Source organism: Heloderma suspectum, chromosome 2 (assembly GCF_057233095.1).
Source record: "Heloderma suspectum isolate Gila_16-S chromosome 2, 16-S_ref, whole genome shotgun sequence".
NCBI lineage: Eukaryota > Metazoa > Chordata > Lepidosauria > Squamata > Helodermatidae > Heloderma > Heloderma suspectum.
In genome coordinates, this window is record NC_139459.1 from 301,796,445 (window position 1) to 301,815,071 (window position 18,627).

General features: G+C 46.5%; 1 protein-coding gene across 1 annotated transcript in view; it reads left to right on the forward strand.

Annotated features, from left to right (window-relative positions):
• CELSR3 (cadherin EGF LAG seven-pass G-type receptor 3) overlaps window positions 1–18,627 on the forward strand; it is a 187,732-nt gene that overhangs the window by 66,549 nt on the left and 102,556 nt on the right. The window contains 9 exon segments of the mRNA XM_084829828.1: window positions 4,399–4,487; window positions 8,682–8,839; window positions 10,663–10,826; window positions 12,165–12,290; window positions 14,481–14,650; window positions 15,016–15,201; window positions 15,556–15,666; window positions 16,487–16,655; window positions 17,529–17,670. Of these exon segments, the coding sequence (XP_084685954.1) occupies window positions 4,399–4,487; window positions 8,682–8,839; window positions 10,663–10,826; window positions 12,165–12,290; window positions 14,481–14,650; window positions 15,016–15,201; window positions 15,556–15,666; window positions 16,487–16,655; window positions 17,529–17,670 (1,315 nt within the window).

Here is an 18,627-nt window from a genome sequence, read left to right on the forward strand (position 1 = left end):
CACCCATTATTTTAAGTCACCTATAGAATATGGGCCTATTTCAAACTGAATAGCAACTGATGAATTCTCCGAGCAGTGTTCTGGTGTAGAGAGTGGTTGCTCTTGGGGTCCATGGACGTCCCGTGCCAACTGCCATGTTATCACAAACGATGCCCACATTTACAACCCTAGTGTGGGTACTGGTAGTGTGGCAAGCATGAGGGACCCAGTATTTTATTGTGTGCCAGATAGGCTTCAACAATAATGCTCGCCACACACGCCTTTGGTGACTGTGGAAGCAAAGCCAGCATTCCTCTCCACATTGCATCTACGGAGGTGGGGGGAGATGATCCAAGCAGGTGTGAAGTGATCCCCACCACCTTCCCAACTCCAAAGTTGGGAGGACGGCTAGGTCATCTGGTCGCTGCATGGCCACGATGCCTGGATGCCATGCACGATGCCATGCAGGGCCAAACAGGCAACAAGAGCAGCGACAAAACACCCTGCTGGCTTTTACAGCTCCAGAGCAGATAAGGCAGGTGGGGAAGCTGTGGATGCCACTGCTGAAAGGTGCTCAGGACACCTTTGAGCAGTGACATCTGGCTGGCTGCTCTACACACTGGAAATTCCCTTGGGAAATGCTTGCGGGTGGGTTGGGTTTGGGCACTGCTGCTGGAGCGACTTCCAGCTGTGGCACCCAACCTGGTACACTCCCTTCCAGCCCTTCCCTCATGAACGACTGGGGGAAGGGCTTGGGTGCTGCTGTGCAAAGGTGCTCAGGGTGCCTTCAAGTATGCTTCAAGCAAGCACGTGCCCAAGCTGGTATGCTTCCCTTGCTGAGGACGGGGCTTGCCGCGGGAGACAAGGAGGCAGTGGGCAGGGCCGGCATCAAGGGCCATCGTGGCTGGGCACATGCGGAGGCCCACACCCCAGCAGGGGCCCACAGACAAGAGCTGCCTGAACCTGCTCCTCCTCTTTACTCCTCTTTTCAACCTGCTTGGTGTGAAGGAGGAGCAGTAGTTGCCTACTTGTGCACTGGCTCTCTGCCTAGCAAGCCAGCAGGTGGTAGCAATGGTGAGAAGAGGAGAAGCAGCAGGTGACTATGCTGGTGAGAAAGTAGATTCCTTGAGGGAGAGGGGCCCATTGAGGTGTCTTGCCCAAGGGCCCTCCAAAACCTGGAGCTGGCATTGGCGGTGAATCTTGGGCCTACAATATTTTCGTTTGGCCAGCAAAGCCAGCCAAAAATTGTGGATCTCCCATACCACAACATATTTTCACAGTAGCAAGGGACAGGAGGAAGCCAAGGATGTGCATCTCTCTCTTTCTCTCTCTCTTCCTCTTGGGGTGCTTTATTGGGATGCTGGCAGAGAAGAAAGCAGAGTCAGAGATGCAAGACTACAGATACAGGGTGCTATTGGTGGGGGTGGGGAGGGCAGAACTTTGATGGGTCCCAGGACTCACATGGCCAGTGATTGCATCCTTTGGTGGGAGGGAGGCTGAAGACAAATCGTGCACTAGGACCAGAACATCCTATCTGCAGCCATGCAGAGACATGTGAGACACCAGAACAGGATTCAGCCCGTGGTTCCTAGTGTGTGCCATAGTCCAGCTTGAAGAAAGACTTGCATCTGTACATGAACGTGTGTTTGTGTGTCTCCTTGTGAATTGGTCCTGTGTCTGTCTGTTGCTACATTGATTACAGGTAGGATGAGCCCTGGGGCCTGGGTTTCTGTGCTTCTTCTGTGCTTCTGGGTTTCTTAAAATGGAGAGGATGATGCATGCAAGAAGTACTGGGCTGTGTTTTGCATAGGGCAATGTCATTGACTCCAAGACCATATCTTGGGGAAGTTACGAGGGCCCATTTATACCTCTCACCATAGGTTATGTGCGCGCATGGGCTTGGAAAACATAAGACAGTAGGAGATATGAGGGAACATATTTGTATGCGCCGCAGTGTTTGTGATCACATGTCTGTGTATATGTGCATCTTCATATCATATTGGGTCTAAAGGTCACAAACAGTCAAATTAGATTATATCTCAAAGGACTATTTAAGAATGCTTTTAGTGTCAGGATGAATGACTGAGCCACATCAGTGGGAACCATGTTGTGTTTTAAGCTGTAGTTTACAAGCTATCCTATCTTATGTCATAACGAGACCCCCAACCACATCCCTTATTCATCTGGCTCAGAATGAAGCCATAAAGCCTTTTAAGGGCGATTCAGTTTCAAAGGCAATGTTCAGATGTAAAATATGTCAAATATAGTGATGGTACTGAAGGAAATAGCTTTTGCCTCCAGGGTTCTAAATGTATCTGAGCCGATAACCAGTCATGTTAACTGCAGTGCCCAAATAGGAACCCAAACCATTGATTTTCTTGCTTGCTCAGCCGCAGAAAAAGTTCCAATCGATTGTTGTTGTTGTTGTTCAGTCGTTAAGTCATGTCTGACTCTTCGTGACCCCATGGACCATAGCACGCCAGGCCTTCCTGGCCTCCGCTTTCTCCCGGAGTGTGCTCAAGTTCATATGCATTGCATCGGTGATGCTATCTAGCCATCAATCTTTCCCAGCATCAGCGTCTTTTCCAGTGAGTTTTCTCTTCGCATTAGGTGGCCAAAATATTTGAGCTTCAGCTTCAGTATCTGTCCTTCCAATGAGCAGCCAAGGTTGATTTCCTTGTGATACGTTCCATGGGGTTTTCTTGGCAAGAATACTGGAGTGGGTTGCCATTTCCTTCTCCAATCTCCAGTGGACCACATTTTGTCAGAACTCTCCACCATGATCTGTCCATCTTGGGTGGCCCTGCACAGCATAGCTTATGGCTTCACTGAGTTACGCAAGCCCCTTTGCCACAACAAAGCAGTGATCCATGAAGGGGTCCAATCGATACTGTTTGCTAAAGCCGTGTGTGTGAAAAGTGGACTTCTGTAACTTTGCTTATGAATGCATGTACACATGTGTATATGTATCTATGCATTTAAAATATATGTGCATCATCTTTCAGGAGGCCCCATAACGTGGCTAACATAACCAACTTAAAAATAATATTTAAAATGAACAGTCCAGCTACATAACAAACAATAAAAATGCACAAAGAATGGGGGGGGAAGTATACTTTGGGAGAGTAATTGTCTTCTTTGCCTTTACAAAAAAGTTTAAATAAAGGCAGAAAACAGAATTAAAAGTAATCAACATATAACAAATAGTGTAAAAAAAAAAGTCATAATAAAAGACACCAATTACCTCTTTCCTCAAATGTATTTAATCATCTCCAAAAGAGCCTACCAAGGTTGTTACTCATGCCAAATGTTCTATGGCTGCCATGTTTTTGTTTTTGTTTTCTGTACAAGCTGTTCAATGTGGAGAGCTGTGTTTGGATAGGCTGTGCAAAGATTAATATCAAGGCAGGCGTCTTTGCTAGGCTCCCTAGCCAGTGTATTTGGAATGAGTGACATAAATAGCAATACATGACTATGAAGTATATGTCTTCTTTCATAACATTTTAGTGCCTCATCCATTTCTTAGAATGAATTGCTGTAAACACTGAATGAGTACCACAGTATGTATCAAAGCAACCTCTGTTTTTTTCTGCATGTTTGTTTGTGTACATAGCACATATAATATCATGCTGACTCCTACACGTCTGTGCTTTCTACCTACATATCTATATGTGATGAGGTGTGGGCAATTCTGTCTTCTCAAGTGAAGCTCTCTTATCTTGATACGTTGGGAAGAGTGATGTTCCTACCACACAGGAGCAGTAAAGACAAACTCCATTGGGTTTGTCAAAGGGCCCAACTAGATGATATTTTTGTGAACAGCCCAGAGAGCTTCGGCTATTGGGCGGTATAGAAATGTAATAAATAAATAAATAAAGCATGTCACGTGTCCACTTTTCTTTTTCTTCACAAATAACAAATGTCAGGGTCCAGTCAGGATCAGGACTATGGTGCACAGGAAGGGTGCTATAGCCCAAAGCACAGTGAAAAAGGTTTAACCCCACCCACCCCTGGTGTATCATCATAGTCCCCAATCCTGATTGGCCCCCATTTATTTATTTGTATATTTATACACTTCCCTTAATTAAAAAATATATATCGGGGAGGTGAACAAGAAATATAACCAAAATGGTCATGCAACCATGAAATGCAAGAAAATCAATACAATGTAATCATAAAACAGCACTAAAAGGCAACAAAAATGCAATCAGGGGACTGAGTAGCTTAAAATGTCTGGGCAAACAGAAAAGTTTGGAGCAGGTGCTGAAATGATTGCAAGATTGGTTGTTATTCTCCAAATGGCTGTTATTCTTCAAGAGAAAAGGGGGCATGTTAGACGTATTCACCCATTCAGCATGTTGACTCGTTTGGCCCAGAGTCTGACTGCCTGACGGTGCAGGATGTCCCTCTGCCTTGCAGGTGAGTCGAGCACCGTCGTCACTCCATATGTGCCAGGAGGTGTGAGCGATGGGGAATGGCATACTGTGCAGCTTCACTATTACAACAAGGTAGGTGTCAATGTCTTTTGCTTTCAGTCAGTGTGGTTATTCTGTTACCTTGGTTGTGTTTGGATCTTGTTGTTGTTGTTGTTGTTGTTGTTCAGTTGTTCAGTCGTATCCGACTCTTCGTGACCCCATGGACCATAGCATGCCAGGCCTTCCTGTCCTCTGCTCTCTCCCAGAGTGTGCTCAAGTCCATATTCATTGCATCGGTGATGCTATCTAGCCATCTCATCCTCTGCCGTCCCCTTCTCCTTTTGCCTTCAATCTTTCCCAGCATCAGGGTCTTTTCCAGGGAGTTTTCTCTTCGCATTAGGTGGCCAAAATATTTGAGCTTCAGCTTCAGTATCTGTCCTTCCAATGAGCACTCAGGGTTGATTTCCTTTAGGATGGACTGATTTGACCTCCTTGCAGTCCAGGGGACTCGTAAGTCTTCTCCAGCACCACAGTTCGAAAGCATCAATTCTTCGGTGCTCAGCCTTCCTTACAGTCCAGCTCTCACAGCTATACGTTGGTACTAGGAAAACCATAGCTTTGATTATACGAACCTTTGTCGGCAAGGTGATGTCTCTGCTTCTTACTATGCTGTCTAGGTTTGCCATAGCTTTCCTCCCCAGGAGCAAGTGTCTTTTAATTTCAGGGCTACAGTCACCGTCTGCAGTGATCTTGGAGCCCAGGAAAATAAGATCTGTCACTGCTTCCATTTCTTCCCCTTCAATATGCCAGGAAGTGATGGGGCCAGATGCCATGATTTTAGTTTTTTTAATGTTGAGTTTCAAACCAGGTTTTGCACTCTCCTCTTTCACCCTCAACAAGAGGCTCTTTAGATCCTCTTCACTTTCTGCCATTAGGGTGGTATCGTCTGCGTATCTGAGGTTGTTGATAATTCTCCCAGCAATCTTAATTCCGACCTGTGATTCATCCAACCCGGCATTTCTCATGATGTACTCTGCATATAAATTAAATAAGCAGGGCGACAATATACAACCTTGTCGTACTCCTTTCCCAATTTTGAACCAATTGGTTGTTCCATGTCCAGTTCTTACTGTTGCTTCTTGACCCTCGTACAGGTTTCTCAGGAGACAGATAAGGTGGTCTGGTACTTCCATCTCCTTAAGAATTTGCCAGAGTTTGTTGTGATCCACACAATCAAAGGCTTTAGCGTAGTCAATGAAGCAGAAATAGACATTTTTCTGGAATTCTCTTGCTTTCTCCATGATGCAGCGAATGTTGGCGATTTGATCTCTAGTTCCTCTGCCTCTTCGGAACCCAGCTTGTACTTCCGGTAGATCTCGGTTCACATGCTGCTGAAGCCTAGCTTGTAGGAACTAACCATTGGCAAATACTAGCTGTCTTCCTCTGCAGCTCATTTTCAAGAGCACGGGCAAGGGTGCAGTCCTGTCCCAGCTCCACCCTACCCCCAACTTTGCTGGTTGCTGCATTCAGGGGATGGGTCAGTTCAATAGATCTGAAGGCACATAATGCAGCAACCTTGCTGAAGCTAAGCAGGTCTTGTTGTTGTTTATTCGCTCAGTCGCTTCCGACTCTTCGTGACTTCATGGACCAGCCCACGCCACAGCTTCCTGCCAGCCGTTGCCACCCCCAGCTCGCCTAAGGTCGAGTCCGTCACCTCCAGAATATCATCCATCCATCTTGCCCTTGGTCGGCCCCTCTTCCTTTGGCCTTCCACTTTCCCTAGCATCAGCATCTTCTCCAGGGTATCCTTTCTTCTCATGATGTGGCCAAAGTACTTCAGTTTTGCCTTTAAGATCATTCCCTCAAGTGAGCAGTCTGGCTTTATTTCCTGGTGTATGGACTGGTTTGATCTTCTTGCAGTCCAAGGCACTCTCAGAATTTTCCTCCAACACCACAGTTCAAAAGCATCTATCTTCCTTCGCTCAGCCTTCCTTATGGTCCAGCTCTCACAGCCATAGGTTACTATGGGGAATACCATTGCTTTAACTACGCAGACCTTTGTTGTCAGTGTGATGTCTCTGCTCTTAACCATTTTATCAAGATTTGTCATTGCTGTTCTCCCAAGAAGTAAATGTCTTCTGATTTCCTGGCTGCAGTCAGCGTCTGCAGTAATCTTTGCGCCTAGAAAGACAAAGTCTGTCACTGCCTCCACGTTTTCTCCCTCTATTTGCCAGTTATCAATCAAGCTGGTTGCCATAATCTGGGGGGGGGGGGTAGGTTTAACTGCAACCCAACTTTTGCACTTTCTTCTTTCACCTTTGTCATAAAGTTCCTCAGCTCCTCCTCACTTTCAGCCATCAAAGTGGTATCATCTGCATATCGGAGATTGTTAATGTTTCTTCCAGCGATTTTAACTCCAGCCTTGGCTTCATCAAGCCCAGCACGTCGCATGATGTGTTCTGTGTACAGGTTGAATAGGTAGGCTGAGAGTATACAACCCTTCCATACTCCTTTCCCAGTCTTAAACCAGTCTGTAGTTCCGTGGTCTGTTCTTACCGTTGCTACTTGGTCGTTATACAGATTCCTCAGGAGGCAGACAAGATGACTTGGTATCCCCATACCACCAAGAACTTGCCACAATTTGTGATGATCCACACAGTCAAGAGCTTTAGAATAGTCAATAAAACAGAAATAGATGTTTTTCTGAAACTCCCTGGCTTTCTCCATTATCCAGTGGATATTGGTAATTTGGTCTCTAGTTCCTCTGCCTTTTCTAAACCCAGCTTGTACATCTGGCAATTCTTGTTCCATGAATTGCTGGAGTCTACCTTGCAAGATCTTGAGCATTACCTTACTGGCATGTGAAATAAGTGCCGCTGTTCGATAGTTTGAATATTCTTTAGTGTTTCCCTTTTTTGGTATAGGGATATAAGTTGATTTTTTCTAATCTGGTGGCCCTTCTTGTGTTTTCCAAATTTGCTGGCATATGGCATGCATCACCTTGACAGCATCAGCTTGGATGGGAGACTGCCTGGGTTCTACAGATCAAAGGCAAGATATAAATGAAATAAGAACAATTAATAATGCAGAAATTAAATAAAAACATTACAAATAACACTGAGTTACCACTAAAAACTGCAGATCCTGTCGAATTCCCCCCCTCCTGCCCCATAATATCCCGTTCAATGTCCCATGTTGATGTACATTTCCACACTCTGGTTCCACATAATTAGCTCCCCTCAATGGGGCGGGGAAACACAGATCATTATGACATCAGAGCACATGATAGAAGAAGAGGGGAATTCAGCTCAGGGCTACCATTTTTGGTGGCAGCCCCACATTCTTTGTAATGTGTGAATCTGCTGCTAGCTGAGTGGTGCAGCTGCCACTTACAGTTCTGATTCTTCCTGATGCAAAGTCCTGCCCTTTTCCCCATCCTTGTCCAGTTGAGAAACTGACATCCATGGTGTCAGGGCTATATTTTCTGCTCTTGGAGAAGAGTCTGGCTAGAAGCGGCAGGCACTATCTGTATGTTACAGTGAATGGCCCCAGAGTACTGAGGTTCAGCATTCACATCCAAATGTTGACAATTCCTGAAGAATTTGGTTAAGATTTGAGAAGTCACCAGTGACCTAACTGTGTTTGCCAGCATTCATTTGTATATGCCTTAAAAGTGGCAAATTTGGGACGTTCACAAAATCCCTGTGGCCTTGTAAGTATTTACATGTAAGTGTGTACAGTTTGCAGACCTTCACGGGAATTTTTATATCATGAGAATTTCAACCACATTGAAGTAAATAAGTCTATAAGGCTCTCCATTGTTTTACACTGTTTCCAAGTGCTATCGGAAACATTCATTCACTCACTCACTCACTCACTCACTCACTCATTTAATATCCTGCCTTTCTGCCCCAAATGGTGCTTCTTACATCCATGATTCTAAGTAATTTTGTTTTAGCGGGGCACTGAATGATTAAATACTCATTTTGAAAACTTCTCTCCTGTGGAAAATTAGTATGTCAGAGAAAACTAGTATGTCCCTCATGCTCTAGTTTTCTGCACGCAGAGTTGTTGTTATTGTTTGTTTATTTTTTACATGGGAGAGGATTCAAACAGGCAATCCCTGCCCCTCACCTCCCATTGGCGTTCCAAATTGGTAGAGCATTAGGGGAGTTATCCCAGGTCCTTTTTCCAAATGTGTAGCTTGACCCTTAGTTAATAGAAAAGGAGGCAATATGGCGTTTGTGTTAAGGTGGCGTTTGCTCAGTCCTTGCTTTGTCATTTCAGCCCAAGATCAGCTCCCTGGGTTCAGTGCAGGGCCCCTCCAAAGACAAAGTGGCCATCCTCACCGTGGACAAGTGTGATGCCTCCGTGGCGCTGCAGTTTGGCAGTGAGATTGGGAACTACTCCTGTGCAGCAGAGGGGGTGCAGTCCAGTTCCAAAAAGTGAGTCTTTTGCGCTTGCTGCCCACCCTTCAAAGAACAGACAGGAATGGGTTTGCAAGCGAAATTGGGCCTTTTGGCACTCCATAGCTGCCATGGACACCTTCTTTTTTTCTTTCTTTTTTGCTAAAAAAAAAACCCATTAAATTGGGGGGCTGTGGAGGGTGGTGGGAGCCACACTGGGTGGGAGTGGGGGCATTACAGACCACATGCAGCCTACAGGTAGAAGGAGAGGCAAATCAGAATGGCAGGAAAGAAGAACTCCCTGTCCCAAAGAAGTCCTCATACTGGTCTGAAGAGTGCAGACCTTATTTTTGGAAGATGCTGCCCTAATATAGAAATACACATGCAAGTCACTTTGAACTCTCCAATGGAAGAGCTGAGAATAATATGAAAAATATATTCCAGAGAATGGGAGATGAGAATAGGATGGGCACACCTTCTGAAATGACAAAATGGGGCTTATGGTTAGATGTGTGTTCATGAAAGAATTCTATCCGAGACTCTCTACTGATCTAACTTCATTCTAAGGCAGCCTTCCCCAGCTAGTACCCTCTAGGGGTATTGGACTACAACTTCCATCATCCCCAGCCATGCCATGGAGTTATAATTCAACACATCTGGAGGGTACTAGGTTGGGAAAGTCTGTCCTAAGGATTTTCCTTAGTAAGGATTGTGTATTATGTCGCCAACTCTCTCTGTGCGTGTGTGTGTGTGTGTGTGTGTGTGTGTAATTATAACCATGACTTGAATTGGCACTTAGATGCTAATGCTTGCCGTTGAGTGGACTGGAATGGAGAGAATGTAAAGTTTCTTGCAGGAGTGTTCCATTAAACAGTCATCCAAAGCTTCCTTCTCCATGGGTCTTTCCCAGAATGTCCAAGACCATTTAACGCAGATTTGTTGACTCCTAGCACCCTTTAAGAACAATAATATGCAAACTCAGGATGGTTAATTCCAGGGCTTTCCGGTAAATTTCACTTCATGTGTATGAAAGGGGTGGATTTGTATGTGGGCTCATGATTGCAAGGACGCAAAATAGAGGGTGTAATAAGGGCAACAGTGACAGGGTTTTTATATAGCATTTGTTTGAATGCTCAAAGCACTAAACAGACGTAATTGCAGCAATACTTTACAACTGTCTTTCCAAAGCTGGCACCCTCCAGATGTGTTGGATTGCATACTGGCTGGGAATTATGCAAGATGCAGTCCAGCACATCTGGAAGGTGCCAGGTTGGGGAAGGCTACTTTACAAATCCTATAAAGTAGGTCATTCCACACAGTTTGTCACACTTAAAATGTAAATATCTTAGAGGACTCCGTAGCCTAAACATCCAACAGCATCTGTTCAAGACAAAGTTTGTGGAAGAGACTGAGGGCACAATCCTATGTGTGTTTAGACAGAAAAAAAGTCCTACAACTCCCAGCATTCCCCAGCCGGCTGTGCTGGGTGTTGTAGGACTTTTTTCTGACTAAACATGCATAGGATTGCACCCTTAATAGCTTTATTAAGAGACTGAATAGTGCTCATGCGTGGAAGATGTTGGGTCTCTCCATGGTCCCGCGGCTGCCACTGGCTGGTCCCAAATCCTGCATGCTTGGCTGAGGGGGATTGCCTGACTCCCCTGGCTGCATCCTATCCAAACGCCTGAGCATGGGGGCTTCTGCATTTCCCTGAGCTTAAGCCAAAGCCCTGCCCCCTTTCCTGCAATACTCCCGACCCGAGTTTAAAAGGTACCATTGCAGAAATCCTCCCCCGTGTCAGGTTTACTGGCCATGCAGAGCAACCGCAGCAAATGCCACTCATGGCCCTTTTCTTCCCCCAGATCGCTGGACCTCACTGGGCCTTTGCTCCTTGGAGGGGTCCCCAATCTGCCTGAGAATTTTCCAGTGGAGCACAGGGAGTTTGTGGGATGCATGAGAGATCTGTACATTGACAGTAAACGCATTGACCTGGCTTCCTACATTGCCAACAATGGGACCTCCACAGGTAATGTCAGCAGCTTGACCCATGGCTCTCGCCAGCTCATTCATCTCCCAGATCCTCTTCCCTTCACTTGCATTGCAGTATTGGCCAAGAGCTTGGCTATTCGGTGGCTTGATGGTTCAGGTAGCACATAAACCCCTTATAGCAGGGGTGTTGAACCTCTTTCAGCCTGAGGGCTGAGTTCCATTTCGGAGAAGCTCTCAGGGCCATGTTCCTGTGGTGGGCAAGGACTGAAAGCAAAGGGGGTGGGACCAAAGGGGAAGGGGAAGGGCCAAAGGCAAAAGGGGTAGGGCCAAAAATTGTTGTTGTTCAGTCGTGTCCGACTCTTTGTGACCCCATGGACCATAGCACGCCAGGCCTTCCTGTCCTGGGGCCAAAAATACCAGCATATTTTTACCCTGCCAGTAACTCAGTCTTAGGAGAGACATTTCCACCTTTTAGAATGGGAGAGGCCTCAAAAGCCAGGAAACCATCAAATGATTGGTGGCTGGGGGAAGGGGGGGGCAGAGGAAGGGGGGGGTGTCTATCTGAAGAACCCTGGAGGGCCAGATTGAGACCCCAGGCAGGCCAAATGAGGCCCTCAGGCCAGAGGTTCAACAACCCTGATATGAGGCTTGTATAGGCTTCCCAAGCCATTATTGGAATTGTACCACAGGCTGCAGCAGGGCCCAGTGGCCCTCTCCTTTGTAGACTCCATCAAGGCTCCTGCAACGAGAGAGTTTTGATCCCACATGCCCTGTTGCCCTTTGTCTTATCTAGTGCAAGAGCATGCCCATTTGGCTGATGCTGCGATTGCGCTAACACGGGCTTTTCCACTGCCCAGACAAGACACAGGCCAGACTCAAACCACTGACCTAATGGTGAAAGGATCTGTACCCCAGCTGCGCCCTCTGGGTCACTCTCCCCCAAATGTCTTCTCTCTATTGTGAATTTCTTGGGACTTGCATACTTGTTGTGCCAAGCCAGAAATGTATACCCAGCCTGGGGCTCAGGGCTCTGGATGAATGAAACTTGGGGGCCATTTTTGGTGTCTGCTGCAACTTCCAGACTTAGAATAGGTGCATAGAAATCAATGGGATATGTGCTAGTCATGACTAACTGAAGCTGCATTGATTTCAAGCAATGTACTCTAAATATGACTAAGTCTAGATCCAACCAACCTATTGGGAAGAAAGGCAGCATTTGAGACCAGAGATGCTCCTGTCTCTTGTCAATCTGAAGGTTTAGGGTCTATTTTCATAGTTTATGAAAACTGGGAGTGGAGGCCAGAGTAGAAGCGATTTCAAGCTAACAATTTGGCCCTTTGTCTCGGCCTTTGCCGTCCATCTGCCATGTCCTCAGGTTGTCATGCCAAGCACTCCTTCTGCAACTCACACCCTTGCAAGAACAGCGGCACCTGCACCGTGGGCTGGTCTTCCTTCACCTGTGAGTGCCCGGTGGGCTTTGGAGGCAAGGACTGCAGGCACAGTAAGTGCAACGTTGCGGGAGAGGAGTGACTGAAAGAATAAAAGAGCCTGCTGGAGTAATGGTCTGGACTGGGAATTATTGGAGTCACAGTCCAACCCATCCAGAGGGCCAGCAGGTTGGAAAAGTCTAGTCTGGACTCTCAAAGGAATGTAAACCAGAAGATATGTTGCTCCTTCACATGGAGCTTTTATCCTGCGATTGAGATTGCTCCTTCACAGACGTTTGCGGGCTCTTACATGGCGGCATGACCCTGCCGTGGCCCTCCTGCACTAAATGCCCTTTGTTCCATTTTTAATTAGATCGCAGATAATGAGCTGTCAAATTACCCTGTTGTGTTCCACTTCTTTTCCTCTGTGAAAAGAGTTAGAGCGGCAAGAAGAGGAGCGAGATCAATGACAGATAATGGATGACTCAGACATGGGGAGAAGGAGGGGGAGGGGGAAGGGGAGGGGGGAAAGGAAGCAGGTGTAAAGGGAGTCAGTTGTGATCCTGCATTTAAAACAAAGGAGAAAGCCCCGTTTAAAATGCAGGATTTTAGGCTGGTGTAGAGATGCCCATGGCCTAAGAGAAATGCATCATGCTGACTTTGGAAAGGTTTTCTGGAAGGTGAAGAAATCTCCCCAAGAAGGTAAGGCAAAGAGTGGGCGGGGGGTAGGCTGGTGGTGTTCTTGGAAATGGGCCTGGAAGGAAGTATGAAAAAATAGCTTTAAGCCATATATGACTGGGGATACTTTGGGTTTTGAACTTCTGAGGTGTCTTTTTTTTACCAGAGCTGGCCTTTCTTTCCTGTTGTGAAAGTTCCTAGATGCTTCTGTAGTAAGGATGATGTATATGGAGGATATGAATGCTTCAGCTGCTCGGACTCACAGAGTGACTCTAGGTTCTGGACTGAATTCCTCCTGTATCTGGACCCATTCTTTGGAGTCCTCCTTCACTGGAAGCTTTGGACAGGACAGGAATTCAGCTTCCAAGGAAGGTTGAAAATTAGCCCTTGCTTGCCTCATATAATTTTGGACACTCCTAAAGAACTGCTTGTGAGAAGCTTTGTTCTAGACTCGCACCTGGAACCCTTGAGGGGCCTTACCTGGCCCTTAAGTTTTTATGGGAGCCTATCAGGATACATTCTGTCTTTACGTACCAGTGCTCAAGTTCAAAAAACACAGTAAAGGCACAATCCTATGCATGTTTAGACAGAGAAAAGCCCTACAACTCCCAATGTTTCCCAGCCAGCATGGGAAGTTGTAGGACTTCTTTATGTCTAAACATGCATAGGATTGTCCCTTTATCTGTCTTATAGAGGGGACTGCATAGTTCGTTATCATGACTTTTCCTTTCAAAAGGCATGTGAATGGTGCCCAGGGAAGAATCATTATTCTTTTATCATAAAAATCATTATTTTGAGCATTTTGAAGAGAGAAGCTCAATTAAACATGTCTGTGTGCTCTTTTTAATGGCACAAATAGGCATGTGTTTTTATCTCAAATACACAATGACAAAACGTAAAAAAACAGCCCTCGAATGTTTCCCAGTCAGTAGAATCTGCTATGCCTGCAGTTCTAAAGGGTTTGGCCTAGCTCTGGTACACCTGTCATCTGGCCAAGTTGCTTGGTCAAGGATGATCAGATCAGTCTATTTCTGCTTTGTGTCAGTTGCACATGTGTTCATTTATAAGTCCATTCCATCCCATTTCCACGCTAATTTGTAATTTAAAAAAAAACCTGCTCAAACATTTGTATTGAAATACATATTTTTAACATATTTTTCACAAAATACACATTTCTAGACGTATTTTCTCTCAAAGCACATAGTTGTTAACATTATTTACCCAATAATACACATTTCACACACATTTTGGTATGCTTTCTGAGCTGAAAGCTGCATCGCAAAATGCGAGGAAGCCTGAAATCCAAAGGAAAGCTGCATTCCCATCTGCCCATTAGGTGTGTTCACTTAGGAATGCTGACCACACAAAACCCTCCAGCATCCCTACTCTTGAGCTCCTACTACAGGCTGCTCAGAACTTCCAGCGAGGTGAAACCTCCCATCCCTCTCCCCTGGCCCAATCCATGCCCTAATGGCATGGAGAGATTCTAACCACAGGAGTGAGAGAGGTCCTTGGGCTTCCACCAGCATGAACTTCTTCACCTGGTTTTGAACTCCAGCATCTTATATACTCCTTTTTTTTCCCAGCCATGCATCATCCTCACCATTTCCGTGGCAACAGCATCCTTTTCTGGGACTTCAAGAATGAGGTGACGATCTCCACTCCCTGGTTTATGGGCCTGGCGTTCCGGACACGCCAACAGAATGGAGTGTTACTTCAGGCACATGCTGGCCAGTACACCACCATACTCTGCCAGGTACTGTCCCTGCACCCACAAGTGTAGCATCTATGGCTCTGGGCCAGATTGGACCTCAGGAGGGTTGGATTTGGCCCTTGGCCTTGAAGTTCTGTGCCCCTGCTCTGAAGTAACAGAGCACTGGGATCCTCTTGTAATGTAAGATCTATGGCACTGTTTGCCATGGTAATGTTCTATTTGGGCTGAATTTGGGATGGCCTCACCCTTGCCTTGATGATATTTAGACTGGCCTGAGCTCAAGTACCCTTCCTGATGTGCAGAGCATCTGTGCAGAATTAGGAGCAAGAAGTAAGGCAAGCCTGAGCTGTTGTAGTCTTGCTCTCTGGATAGCATTTGCTCTGTTCTGACTTTCACCATACCTTTAGCTGGACTCTGGCCTGCTCTCCTTCATGGTGAACCGGGGATCTGGGCGCACCACCACGCTCCTCCTGGATCAAATGCAGCTGAATGATGGGGCATGGCATGATCTGCAGCTACAGCTGCAGGATGTTCGCAGTGGCCGAGAGACTCGTTTCATCATCACCCTCAATCTGGATTATGGATCCTACCAGGTGAGCTCTGAGGATGCGGGGGAGAGAGCGGGGAGGCATTATTCACACTGGGACCAATGATCCGTAAAAGGGCTGGAGTCCTTTCTGCAAGTCCTATTCTCCCCCATGCCCAGGTGTTTTTAACGGCACCCTCACCTTGAGACCTAATATTCTCTCTCTCTCTCTCTCTCTCTCTCTGATCAATACTAATGGCCCCTTCTTGGCTGCTAACTTTCTTTTTAGCATTTGTTACTGGTCCTGACTCTCAGAGAATAGGGCTGTCAGGGAAGTGAAAGGTTAACCTGTAGGCCCAGGGAAGGGATCTAAGCAATGGTGTGCCTATGAGAGTCCTATTAGTCGGCTTTGTTTCCTCAGGATACTGTAGTTGTTGGCAATGAACTACATGGCCTGAAGGTTAAGCATCTCCACGTTGGGGGAATCCTAGAGTCTGGTAAAGTCCATCATGGATTGGAGGGCTGCATCCAGGTGAGTTCCAGGAAATATCCATAATCCATGTTTTCTTTGCTTATCCATGTTTTGATTCGGGGACAGGCAGCATTCACAAATGGAGAATTAAAGCAACAACAACCCAAAGGCAGTTGCAGAAACCAAGTAATAGATGCTTCCTTTCTAGGGGCTGTCACTCTTGGTGGATAGATACATGAGTTTCTTCAGGATAGCTAAGGCCTCTGAACAATTGGTAGTGAGGACTTTGAGGAAGAGAAAACAAGAGGAAACAGTTGCTACCAGTGGAGATGTTGGCCAAACAGACCAATACACAAAGACGTTCTGCGCCCCTGCAGAACCTCTTTCGGCCTGAGGGCCAAATTCCATTCTGGAGAAACTCTTGGGGGCCGCATACCAGTGGTGGGTGGGGCCAAATGCAAAAGGGGCAGGGCCAAAAATACTGAAAATAACAGCATATTGTAGCTGAAAGCTCTCACTGCCAGTACCGAGGCCTTAGGAGAGGCATTTCAACCTTTTAGAATGGGGGCGGCAGAGAACTGCACAAAAGTCAGGAAACCTCCCAACAGTTGGTGGTCAGGGGAAAGGGGGTGGGGCCAGGGGAATGGGTGTGGCCCTCTGGGGAACACTGGAGGGCTGGATTGGGGGCCCAGGCCTGGGGATCTCCACCCCTGCACTAGCAGGCCTGAATAACTGGCAGCATAAAAGGTGAAGTTAAGGACATTCTTTAAAGCTGGACTGGACTGGATTGTTTAAGCCAGTGCCCAAGTTCTCTCTGTTAAAGTCCAGCCCTTTGGGTGGAAAACCTGGCTTCACAATGCCCTTCTCACTTGGCTTTCAGGGAGTACGCCTGGGTGACACAGCCACGGGGACTGCATTACCCAAGCCCAGCAGCACTTTGCACGTGGAGGCAGGATGTCCTGTGCCCAACCCTTGCGACTCCAACCCTTGTCCTGCCAACAGTGTATGTCAAGACAAGTGGCAAAGCTACGCTTGTGTATGCCAACCAGGTAGGAAATAGAGAAGCAGCACAGGCTGCAGTTCCTGTTCTTTTTCTGCTCTTCACCTTTAACCTTTGTTTTGTCTCCCCTTTTCTGTTTCTCTTTCCATTTTTCCGCCCAGTGTTCCTCTTCCCGTCATTTCCCCTTTGCTTTTTTCCTTCTTCTTTTCCTTCTTTTTTTTTTTTTAGGGGATGTGGTATATCATCTTTCCTTCTATTGCTGGTCTATAAGGGTATTTGTTTGCAGAGTTCATGCACAATTACATCTCCCTGACATAAGGCTTCTTGCATCAGTTCATTCCTTTAGCAAAGCAAAAAAAAGTTGCCTCTGCCCAAGGTCAGGTCAAAAAAGCTCTTTGCAAAACAGCAGATCAAAGTACAGCTTCTTTTTCAAACACCAGTCCCTTCTTTTGAATGTGGGCATGGTTTTGAGATTTGGAGTTCGTAAATCTGTGGCGTGCTAGTGCTAGTTTAAATGGTGCAATCTTGTCCCCTCCTCTTGTCATCTTCCAGTATCTCCACTTACCCAAGATTTCCACAAGCCACCCTAATCATTGTGAAATCATAATAAATTCAGAATTCAATGATCAAATAGGCCAAACCCTTTGGCCCAAGGTATGTAAATCAAGCAGATGTGTGCAACCCTCCTGTGGATACAATGGATACTGATCACAGCCTTTGGCTTTCTTTGTTGCAGGGGCTGGGGGCGGGGGGAAGGGAGAAGAGAATTCAGATGGGCTTGACTCTGCATGGTGATCCACCTTAATAAACTCCAGGCTCAGTTGGAGAATGAACCCCACTTCCCAAGCATTTTCTTATGTGGGGCCCTGAACCTTCACATTGTGTTTTGGTTTTGCAAGGTGGTTGTACTCTGTTGTTCCAGGGTACTATGGCAGGAGCTGCGTTGACGCCTGTCATCTGAACCCCTGCAAGAACAAGTCGGTATGTCGGCGAAAGCCGGGTGCTCCCCATGGCTACATCTGCGAGTGTGGAGAAAATCACTTTGGACAGTATTGTGAGCACAGGTGAGATCCAGGATGGGTTGTGCACTTTTCAGCATCCTATGGTCTGACTAAGAAATGATAATTCCACTATTTAATTGGGCTCCTCCACTCTCAGGTTCCCCAGCCGTTATAGCTGGGCCACTGAGAAGACAGAGGGTAAAATCTGGCTCCTGTTTCCAACTACTGATTTTTCGGCCTTTGTGTGTCACCTGGCTCCTCATCTAAGGGCAGATTTACAGCTAACTTTTGATATGGTAAATTCATAAGGAGATGGTTTTAGCATATCGGTTTCAGATGGGCAGGGCCGGCATCAAGGGTGGGCATGGTCAGGCACCTGCTGAGGTCCCACACTTCAGCGGGGGCCCAGTGACAAGAGCCCCTGGGAGTTGCTCCTCCTCTTCTACATTGCATCCTCCTTGGTCACCTGCCTCTTATTCTGGCCCAGATAACAGTGGTGGTGAGAAGGAGGAGCAGGAGATGCCCCGGCCTTCCTGGTCACAGGCTCTCTGCCTGTCAAGCAAGCAAGTGATGAGAGAGAGCAGGAGGACCCAGAGCAGCTGGTGACCATGGTGGTGAGGAGACAGGATAAAAATTGCATGCTGACACGTCACAAGGAATGCGAGAGCCAGACGTTCACTTGCATCTTAGCCCTGTCCCTTCATGCCAGATTGTCATAACCATGGGTGGCCAATTGCTCTTGGAAGGCTTGTGGCTCATGGGTGATGATCTAGTATAATGAGAAGAGGCGATGTATGGAGGAGTTAGATGGGAATGTTAATGAACGTTTCAATAATAATGTCAAACAATGGACATATGGTCCTTATTTTACTCCATGCTGTGCATAGTCAGAAACCAATTATTGCTGTGACCCCTCATCTGAATAAGAAATGCTGAGCTGTAGAGAGCTGTCCCTTGGGGTTGTCTTCCATGCCAATTTATGCCACTGATCAAACCGTCTCTCTAAATTTCTTTGGCCCA